The sequence below is a fragment of the Pomacea canaliculata genome, linkage group LG5, assembly GCF_003073045.1.
Source record: "Pomacea canaliculata isolate SZHN2017 linkage group LG5, ASM307304v1, whole genome shotgun sequence".
NCBI classification, from domain to species: domain Eukaryota; kingdom Metazoa; phylum Mollusca; class Gastropoda; order Architaenioglossa; family Ampullariidae; genus Pomacea; species Pomacea canaliculata.
The window spans coordinates 22295924-22307486 of NC_037594.1; the positions used below are offsets into that span (position 1 = coordinate 22295924).

Consider the following 11563-nt stretch of genomic DNA (forward strand, 5'->3'; position numbering starts at 1 on the left):
GTCACTTCTCAGTGAACTCACTTGACAGTGCATGTCCTGAAATAAAAGGATGGGAAGGAGAGCAGAACAAGTTTCAACTGAAATCATTCTTTGTAGTCAACGTCATTGTAAATTTGTCAGCTACACTCGTTTTGAGTCGCGAGGGGAGCACTCCACTATCATGCCCACTCAGAACAACTGGAACGGGCTTGCTGGTAACACTGATAAAGGTAGATGTAAGCCGATGAAGAGGATGCGAATCTAATCTTCACTCCTACGGAAAGTGGAGCAGTACCGATCGACGTACGTTATAGTGATACTAACTTTGTTTTGAATTGAGCAGTCAGGTTTCCAGGTACTTAAATATGGATACTAAATCAGTGTCAAATTAACAAGCCCAATCAGTTAATATTTTTAAATGGTTGATCTTTCTGACATCCCGTTTTTAATTCCTCTGGCAGTTCTGTTGATGCACGTGTTTAATGTACAAATAAAGCTTAGCGTTGAACATCATCACTACAATGATAGTAGCAATGGAGCATTTCCTAAAGAAAGCAGGACTTGCTTATCGCCTCCCTTTGTGGCGAGTCTTGTCAACCGCGCTGTGTCCCTCGAACTCTTTTTTATACGACTACAGTATGACCAGCATATGTTAACGAAAAGAGTGAATGAACAAATGAGTTCATGTAAGAAAAGCTTAGAAAAAAGCATCTTCATGTACACATTTAAAATTAGTCAAACAGTTCTTAAAGGTCCAGTGAGATACCTTTTTTTTAAAATAGAGACATTTGTAGGCTTTTATCTCGAGAACGCAAGGGGTAAGGGTATCCACCCAGATTTAGGGAAATAGTATCTTGCTCTTTATCCAATGATTAAAACATCTGAGCCACGCTACAGACCTTTAACGAGAGTTGAGACTACAAACCTACTCATCACCAATATGTCTATACAGGATGTCCCCGGTCCCGCGGATTTCTGCACAAGTGCTGCTGTCGGTGTTGGGCATCGACAAGCCCAATCAGGTGGGGGCAGATGCTGGCGAGGCAGAGCAAAGAGCAAGGGGCGTAATTGTTGCTTCGAACTTTGTCATGACCATTGATCAGAAGCGAACACTTTTATCTACCTGTCCATATCAACTATGATATGAACATACCTCCCCGCTGACAACTCGCACACATGGCTCCACAACAACTTCAGTTAAGCATCTCTGTCGTGGTGCAAAGACTGTCCAGTGAATTGTCTGGTCAGTCGGTAAGAGAGTTAAGACGCTGTTCCGAATACCATCTGCACCGAAACTTTCGTAAACCAATCAGACAATACCAACTACTCTGATCGTAACTTCAACTATTTTTTTTAAGTGCACGCAGGAGTTTGCGGCATGTTCAAAGAAGGGAAACTGACTTCTTCAATTTTTAGTTTTGCGGAAAACCATGGCGTGTCGTCCTCCACTCTGGTGGACTTCAGCACCAGAATTACTTGGTCCATGCTGGACCCAAAAGACGGAAGAACTGTCAGGAATGTGTCCACGGTACCTCTCGGTCTGTCACTGCCGTACAACCACGGGGTGTATCTGCCGCAGCAGTACCCGCAGGACAGTTTGGAAGGCATCCCACCAGCAACCAGAAAGCCGAAGACTTTCACGCCGATTTTGCTCTACCAGCGCCCCGAGGAACCGCGCAAGATTGCATGCAATATTGTCAAAGACATTAGCAAGAGTGATGATGGTAAAACATTCTGCGGAGAAAACAGTACTAGTCTCACTCTGATCACTCCTGAGGAAATGTCCCGTAAAAGAGGTTTTGGTGACGGTTCCCGAGGCATCGCGCTTCCTAAACTCTGGGATATGCATTCGTCGTATGGCAGATTTGCACCCTACCATACATTCGCAAAAACTTTTGCTGGCTCACATACCAGCAGCCCAGCTGATTTCTCCAACCCACCCGGAGTGTCCGACCCACGTCTGGCCATTTCAGACGGGCAGAAATCGCCGGGATCTCGCTACTCTGGTTCAGATCACATACCCATGTCGCTGATTTCCACCCTGACACGTCACCAGCAGCAGGCGGAGCGGGGATCCGCCACCGAGATTCGACGCGCTCTGCTTCTGAACCACCCGGTTATCAGCAGCCCCATCACGAGGGGCTTACCTCTGGAGAAAACCCAGCCCTCGGAGCTACACGGCACCTGCAGCGTTGCGTATCACCGCGATACTTCACCTCACCAACAGGAAGTCATCACATGCAAGAGCACGAACTCCTTCAACTCTCCATTTTCTCTTCAGCCGAAAGTTTCAAGCTGGTCGGCGTCAGCCCCGTCTGAGTTTTCCGATTTATTCGCTCGCAGCAGAAATGGTGTGGTGCCGAGTTGTGATGGGAGATACGAAAGCTTTCTGCAACTTCTTTATTCAAAGGATTATCCAGCTTTGTCGGATGCAGGTAGTGGCGAATGTGCCGCAGACTGTAGCGCCTCCACGATCGAGCAGCTGCCGCATCCGGTGAAGGAGAGCTTGCTGCATACGGCAGCCGCTCACATGCTGCAACGTTCGTTCGGTCTGCACGCTTCACTGCTGCGTGGAGGGGCGGGAGACGCAGACGACAGGGACAATCGTAAACACAAGTGCCCCTTCTGTGATGTCACCTGCACAAACAACGGCCAGCTAAAAGGACATCTTCGTGTCCACACCGGTAAGACTGCCACGCGCAGTTTTCGATCCGTTCTTTTGAAGTTGGTCATTGTCCATTCGAGAACATTGATCTGTCGATCTTCTTATAGTATCTGTTTATTTGTCTGATTATTTGTGGTTTCGTCTGTCTACCTGCCTGCCTATCTGAATGAGATCGTTTCGCATGCAAACGTTGCCGCCGAGGCACTGAGAAGATGCCAGTGCTACAGACTTTTCTCAAGTTTTTTTTATAGAAATACAACTCTGCAAAAAGAAATATTTATTCTTAATAACACATTTCCTACACTTGCCAATCTCTCTGTAGAAAAAAAAGTGTCATGGATTTTAAAGGCTAAAGCTGATTAAAGTTTGAACCTTCCTGCAGGAGAAAAACCGTATCAATGTGAATGCGGACGGTCGTTCGCCCGCAATGAGGAGCTGACCAGACATCGCAGAATCCACTCCGGCCTCCGTCCACATCAATGCTACGCCTGTGGCAAGCGTTTCGGACGTAAAGACCATTTGAACAAGGTGACATATTGCTCTGCACTGAAGGATTATCATATACTTAGACATTTAAACACAGGGATTTCAGTTGAATCGTAACCTGTGCTTTTTATGTAACTTGATAAATATCAAGACAGTATCTGATATCTTTGCTTTTAACCTTAAAATTGATAGTTCCTGAGACAAAAAAAAATCTGTTCAGATTTCATTTGATATTTTTTCAACCGAGTGATGCTTGAAAGTTCAATCTGTAGCTGATAAAAAAAAACAAAAAAACTAACTTTACAACTCAATCAGTCCCAACCAATCAGTCGGTTAGTTGAAAGGGAAATAAATAACCATGGTTCAGGCTAAAATATTGAGCTTGGCCCCAGCAAACAGTCTATATCAGTGATGCCCAACCTTTTTCGGCCTGCGGGCCATATCCATTTCGGACAGCCGTGTCACGGGCCATATCCATTTCGGACAACCGTATCGCGGGCCACTTCACCGCAAAAATACAAAAAAAAGGAAAAAAAATAGAGCAGATACCATTTTTTATTAGAAACAAGTTGTACTTACCATTAATTATGTAGTAATTAGTGGGATATTTGAAGTTGTTTTCCCGAAACCAACTTCTGAATGTCCGGCTGCATCGTAGAGACAAGTCGGAGCACTGAATCGAAATGTTCGTCCTTCGAAAAAAAGATTGAGAGACGCCCCCCCCCCCTCTACGTGGGGATAAATAGTTCTTCTTCCCTTTTTTCGTTTTTTTTCAGTTTTTTTTTTTATTTTTATTACTAACATGCCGATTTCCTGCACTTTGGGCAGAAGTTTCGCGGGCCGGATGGCACCGCGTCGCGGGCCGGATATGGCCCGCGGGCCGTAGGTTGGGCATCCCTGGTCTATATGATAGACAGGAAAATAAACTATTTTCTGTATTTTTAATCCCGCTCCTCCACTCTCCACCCCAGTTTTTCAACTCCCAATTCCGTAGCACAATTAAAATTCATTTCAATGTGTTAAAACACCATTTAAAAATATTAAGGGGTAATTCAGGGCAATCGCTAATGTTTCTTTTCTAGCATCAGAAGACCCACCTGCGAACCTGCGAGAAAAAAATTCACCTGTGTCACGTGGAAGGATGTCGCCAGCGCTACACTCGCTCTGACGCCCTGGCGCGTCATCAGTGGGGAGCACACGGCATTCGAGCCAAGACGTCGAGGTGCAGATCAGCGCCCTCTACGGGTGGCCAGCTTATCCAGAAGGACCTCACACAAACTAATTGTGCCTCATAAGTCAGTTATACCGCATTCGTTTGTGGTTCTTGCCTCTCTCAGTGGCTGATGTTTTGTTTGTGAACGTCTCAGTGAAGGGAGAAACTTCGGAAGTCTTCGGAAGCCTTCGGAAGTCTTCGGAAGCGTGACGTCAGTGACGTTGACAGTCCGCGCTGAGAGAAACTCTCCGCTTCAAACTTTGGAAACTTGGTCTGGCGCTAATTCAACAAATTTTAAACACTATAAAGGGCTGCATAAGGTTAATTGCAAAATAACTCAAGGCCTAAAACTGATGACAGGTAAAGGTAAAATAAACGAGGGCCCAAAACAACCGAGACAATGTTTAGTTACAAGTAGGTTACATTAGAGAGCATCGCGAGACACGTGTCTGTAGCGTAGTGGTTACTAACAAATTCTTGGGATTGACATGTGGTGTGTTTAAAACTAGGGTACTTCCTTTTTGTTTTTGTTTTCTTTGGTTCTTTGCGTTGGGATGTTTTCTTTCTCTAATATGATCAATTTTCTGTCAAGCCTTTCACTCAAACCTATCATTGCCAAGAGAAATCCTGTAATCTAGCTGTGTATCGTCTTATCGACAAACATCTAATCTTTACTGAAATACTGCAACATGACTCCGAGGACGAGTTTGACATCCCTACCACTAACAGACAGAATGATGATTGTAATACAACAATTTAAAAACAACATAGACACACTTTTAAAAGAAATTGAAAATAATAAGAATGAAGTTTTGCCTGCTGTTGACAGTTTTAATAAACAATTAGAAAAGCGAGGAACCACAAGGGTACTGTCAATAGAACTTTTCTATTTTGGAAAAAAACAGGGTAGTCTTTCCAGTTGTTCGACGAGGTATTATTCCTGTTCAACCATCAGCAATTGCCCTTCGAACAACATCTGTTGGGGGCAGGCAGTGCACTTGCAAAGTATATACAAGTATATATTTACAAGATATGTAAATAAAGATATTTACAAGATATATAAATAAAGGCAGTATGTGGTTTTCAATATACAATGACACAGGTTACGTTCTCAGTATTTAGAAAACATGGACTTTAGAACATGGAGACCTTATATAATTTGGGAAAAATAAAATATAAAAAAAATTTACAGATAAAAACAAAAACATAAACAAAACAAAACAATATTCATAGATCCCAGTCTACGGAAGAAAGTTAACAAGCGAGCACGCGCGGCATGGGGGGAAGGAGGGTTATGACACCCATAGACCTTACTGTAAGTTGTCGACCTTTTGTTGTGATTTACAGGCTCCACGTGTCGGTAACGTCCCCTGCACCGTGCGTAGCTCGGGTTTTGAACCCACCGCCATCAGCAGGAAGCTGAGTCAGCAAGGCTCCAGCGTGAAGTGAGATGGTGAGGGGAGGGGGAGGATTACCTTCGGATGTAAATCACAGATGAAAAGCTCCCGACTGTTTCCAGGGACACAGCCATGGTGTTAATAATCGCTGAATTCTTTTCATCTGATCAGGGCTGCACCTCTGGCTAAAGACAAACACTACGCCCCCTTCTCTCTCCAAAAGTGAACCATTTAGAAACAAAAATATTGCACGTCAAGCTTAGTTCTCCTTTTTAACTGAAAATTTAAAACATAAATTTAGGCAGGCTTACATATTACCAATAAATGCCTCGGGACTGACATTCCCAAACACACATGCAGCCCAAACATTAGCAGTCATACGGAAAGTCAGGCGACAATGCCAATTGATTTGTAAAGAAACTTCGTAGTGACAAATTAACACGTATAACGTGAAATTCCTTACTTTCACACTAAAGAATTGGCAAACTTATCCACCCATATTTTTACCCGATGCCTTCCCACCTACAAACCACACCTAGCGTGTCTGTCACGTGATAAAGACTAGTGGACTGTAACGATTCACTTTGCGTGATGGAATGTTCGGCGGAAGATCTTGTTTTTGATATAAATTTTAGCATCTGGACCACCTGATTGCTGTGCCGAGCTTTCTAGTGCCACCTCTCCATCCACCCCACTCCGGGAGGTCAGCCTGACAGGTGGGCGAGCCTGTACGACGAAGATTCTTCTTGGTGATGATAACAATACACACATGAGTTGTAAATCACTGGAGTCCTGGTGCTGCTTTAAAACATTCCGATAGACAGCGGGCCGCACGAGACAAAGTGTGATAAAAACTATTAAATTGTGCAATACCTTATAGTTTCATAACGGAATATATGCTTGATAGTATCCCTGCAAGATAAAAAGCGGTTAAAGTATGTTGTCATTGAAAATACAGACTATCTTTGGTTTATGGTCTTGACGGTTCTAGGCTTCGGTAGTTACGTTATTTGCAATCAAAGGTTTTCTCGATACAGATGTAAACAATCAAATCTATAAAAAGAATGAAAAAAATGTAAGTCTCTTACTTTTAACTTAATTATTTTAATGTGTCTGTTTTTGTTATCTTGAACAAGATGCACCAGGCTGTAACTTTTACTGCACAAATATATCACAAAGGAAAGTTAAAGAATGGACGAGGTGACTTTTTCTGTTCATTTAGTCTTCTAGTCTTTTTGTTTTCATTCTGACGCTTTTCTATTGAAAGAAGTAGCGTTTACACCAGATACGATAATGTCTTTAATCATAATTTGTTTTCTATTTTCGATATCTAATCGATCATTTGCACAGATTGTACAAGGGATGAACGTCACAACCAACATTGGTTTTCAGTTGTAATACACAAACGCCGCACACGCACCGCTGACCCTACCTGCTCCTGATGGCCCAGCACTGACTACGCAGCGAATCGGCATGAAAAGGCGGGGTGGGTGGGTCGGCCTAGCTTTACCACTGGGCACCACCTTTCTTATCTTCCACTCTACATGTTTTCCTCTGTTAAAAGATGAAAACAGCATCTGGACAGTCAATACAACCAGTCCATGTCCAAAGAATTTCACACTCCTTTCCGACCATTGATAGCTTCAGGATGATGCTACGTCTGTTTCATCTCTAACGCCAGCTTAACATGAATCTCGAGACCATGCCAAGAGGACAATACTTTTGAGAAAGTACGCTTGGGTTAGAGAACCTTAAGCAAGGCTGATGTATTTTTCTAAAAGGTGTAAATTTAAGAAAAAAATCGAAAGCCTTCTACTGGCAGACGGTGATGTCATGGGTAGCGTTAAGGCAGGGTCGGGGATTCTGGCATGGCACCTCCCCCATCGCCGGGCCAGAGCACCGCCCTACAAACCGGCACCGGCACCACAAACATATTTGTTCACAAAGTACTATCTCTGAATTACTATTCTTAACTCCCATAACTTGGTCGTGATGCTGCGCGCTAATAAGTTCCCATTATCATTATTATTATTAAACAACTGGCAAAGGATAAACGGATCCAAGGGACGAAAACCACATAAAAAAATGTAGTACTTGTTATCTCCCATTTCTGTGTGTTTTGGATGTTGTTTTCTCAATACAGATATAAACAATTAAATGCATAAATTTGTTTTAAATTGTTTATGTTAATGTCTGTTTTTGTCATCTTTAACAAGATGCATCCTGGTGTAACTTTTACCACACAAATATGTCACACAGGAAAGTTAAAGCATGCATGAAGCGAGTTTTTCTGTTCATTTAGTCTTCTAGTCTTTCCGTTTTCATTCTCACGTTTTTCTATTGAAAGAAGAAGTTACGTTTACACCAGATACATTGATGTCTTTAATTACAAGTTTTTCTATATACAATATTGAATCGAACATTACCAATGATTGTGAAAGGGATGACCGTAAAGGATAACACTGGTTTTCAGTTGTAATATAAACAAGCACCAACAAACACACACACACACACACACACACACAAAACACACACACACACACACACACACACACACACACACACACACACACACACACACACACACACACACACACACACACACACACACACACACACAGATAATAAGAGAAAGAAAGAGACAGAGAGAGAATAAAAATACATAAGCATCAGATAAACGCTCGAAATAAAAAGATGTAAAAAAATTTCAATAGTGTTCGATCAAATATTTATCAGGATTCTTATTCTTATTCCTATTCAACATAAGTGGAGCATACCAGAAAAGATGACCATACTCCAATGGCCCAGAAGGCAGGGTGGGTGGGTCGGCAACGGCTTTACCACCGGGCAAGAGCACCGCCCTGGCTGGAAGGCAGGGTGGGGGGTCGGCAACGCTTTTACCACCGGCAAGAGCACCGCCCTGGCTGGAAGGCAGGGTGGGTGGGTCGGCAACGGCTTTACCACCGGGCAAAGCACCGCCTGCTGGAAGGCAGGGTGGGTGGGTCGGCAACGGCTTTACCACCGGGCAAGAGCACCGCCCTGGCTGGAAAGGCAGGTGGGGGTCGGCAACTGCTTTTACCACCGGGCAAGAGCACCGCCCTGGCTGGAAGGCAGGGTGGGTGGGTCGGCAACGGCTTTACACCGGGCAAGAGCACGCCTGGCTGGGAAGGCAGGGGTGGGTCGGCAACGGCTTTACCACCGGGCAAGAGCACCGCCCTGGCTGGAAGGCAGTGGGTGGGTCGGCAACGGCTTTACCACCGGGCAAGAGCACCGCCCTGGCTGGAAGCAGGGTGGGTGGTCGGCAACGGCTTTACCACCGGCAAGAGCACCGCCCTGGCTGGAAGGCAGGGGGGGCGTGGGTCGGCAACGGCTTTACCACCGGGCAAGAGCACCGCCCTGGCTGGAAGGCAGGGTGGGTGGGTCGGCAACGGCTTACACCGGGCAAGAGCACCGCCTGGCTGGAAGGCAGGGTGGGGGGTCGGCAACGGCTTTACCACCGGGCAAGAGCACCGCCCTGGCTGGAAGGCAGGTGTGGTGGGTCGGCAACGGCTTTACCACCGGGCAAGAGCACCGCCCTGGCTGGAAGGCAGGGTGGGTGGGTCGGCAACGGCTTTACCACCGGCAAGAGCACCCGCCCTGGTGGAAGGCAGGGTGGGTGGGTCGGCAACGGCTTTACCACCGGGCAAGAGCACGCCTGCTGGAAGGCAGGGTGGTGGGTCGGCAACGCTTTACACCGGGCAAGAGCACCGCCCTGGCTGGAAGGCAGGGTGTGGGTCGCAACGGCTTTAAAACACCGGCAAGAGCACCGCCCTGGCTGGAAGGCAGGGTGGTGGGTCGGCAACGGCTTTACCACCGGGCAAGGCACCGCCCTGGCTGGAAGGCAGGGTGGGCGGCAACGGCTTTACCACCGGGCAAGAGCACCGCCCTGGCTGGAAGGCAGGGTGGGTGGGTCGGCAACGGCTTTACCACCGGGCAAGAGCACCGCCCTGGTGGAAGGCAGGGTGGGGGTCGGCAACGGCTTTAGGGCTGGCTGAAGTGGGTGGGTCGGCAGGCTTTACACGGCAAGAGCACGCTGGCTGAAGGCAGGGTGTGGTCGGCAGGCTTTACCACCGGCAAGAGCACCGCCCTGGCTGGAAGGCAGGGTGGGTGGGTCGGCAACGGCTTACCACCGGGCAGAGCACCGCCTGGCTGAAGGCAGGGTGGGGGTCGGCAGGCTTTACACGGGCAAGAGCACACGCCTGGCTGGAAGGCAGGGTGGGTGGTCGGGCAACGGCTTTACCGGGCAAGAGCACCGTGGCTGGAGGCAGGGGTGGGTGGGTCGGCAACGGCTTACCACCGGGCAAGAGCACCGCCCTGGCTGGAAGGCAGGGTGGGTGGGTCGGCAACGGCTTTACCACCGGGCAAGAGCACCGCCCTGGCTGGAAGGCAGGGTGGGTGGGTCGGCAACGGCTTTAAAACACGGCAAGAGCAACGCTGGCTGGAAGGCAGGTGGTGGGTCGGCAACGGCTTTACCACCGGGCAAGAGCACCGCCCTGGCTGGAAGGCAGGGTGGGTGGGTCGGCAACGGCTTTACCACCGGGCAAGAGCACCGCCTGGCTGGAAGGCAAGGGTGGGTGGGTCGGCAACGGCTTTACCACCGGGCAAGCACGCCCTGGCTGGAAGGCAGGGTGGGTGGTCGGCAAACGGCTTACCACGGGCAAGAGCACGCCCTGGCTGGAAGGCAGGGTGGGTGGGTCGGCAACGGCTTTACCACCGGCAAGAGCACCGCCCTGGCTGGCTGGAAGGCAGGGTGGGTGGGTCGGCAAACGCAACGGCTTTACCACCGGGCAAGAGCACCGCCCTGGCTGGAAGGCAGGGTGGGTGGGTCGGCAACGGCTTTACCACCGGGCAAGAGCACCGCCCTGGCTGGAAGGCAGGGTGGGTGGGTCGGCAACGGCTTTACCAGGGCAAGAGCACCGCCCTGGCGGAAGGCAGGGTGGGTGGTCGGCAAACGGCTTACACCGGCAAGAGCACGCGCCCTGGCTGGAAGGCAGGGTGGGTGGGTCGGCAACGGCTTTACCACCGGGCAAGAGCACCGCCCTGGCTGGAAGGCAGGGTGGGTGGGTCGGCAACGCTTTACACCGGGCAAGAGCACCGCCCTGGCTGGAAGGCAGGGTGGGTGGGTCGGCAACGGCTTTACCACCGGCAAGAGCACCGCCCTGGCTGGAAGGCAGGCGTGGGTGGTCGGCAACGGCTTTACCACCGGGCAAGAGCACCGCCCTGGCTTGGAAGGCAGTGGGTGTCGGCAACGGCTTTACACCGGCAAGAGCACCGCCCTGGCTGGAAGGCAGGGTGGGTGGGGTCGCAACGGCTTTACACCCGGGCAAGAGCACCGCCCTGCTGAAGGCAGGGGGGTGGTCGGCAACGGCTTTACCACGGGCAAGAGCCGTTCGCGGGCCGCCGAACTGGCTGGAAGCCAGGGTGGTGGGTTGGTCCGGCTGGCAAAACGGCTTTACCACCGGCGGGCAAGAGCAAGAGCACCGCCCAAGACTTTGGGGGGTGCCACTGTGCTGGAAGGACAGGGTGGCGTGGGTCGGCAACGGCTTTTACCCCCACCTAGCCGGGCAAGAGCACCGCCCTGGCTGGAAGGCAGGTGGGTGGGTCGGCCAGAACGGCTTTAAAACCACCCCGGGCAAGAGCACCGCCCTGGCTGGAAGGCAGGGTGGGCTGGGGTCGGCAAGAGGCCAATCCACCGGGCAAGCCACACACCCCAAGACGCATGCAAAGCCCTGGCTGGAAGGCCAGGGTGGGTGGGTCGGCAACGCTTTACACCGGGCAGAGCAC

At 49.2% G+C, this 11563-nt stretch overlaps 1 protein-coding gene across 1 annotated transcript in view; it reads left to right on the forward strand.

Annotated features, from left to right (window-relative positions):
* Window positions 1–816: 816 nt before the first annotated feature.
* LOC112564101 overlaps window positions 817–11563 on the forward strand; it is a 17675-nt gene continuing 6928 nt past the window's right edge. The window contains exon 1 of the mRNA XM_025238704.1: window positions 817–2663. Coding sequence (XP_025094489.1) covers window positions 1358–2663 — 1306 coding nt within the window. The 5' untranslated portion in view covers window positions 817–1357. The remainder of the gene's footprint in view (window positions 2664–11563) is intronic.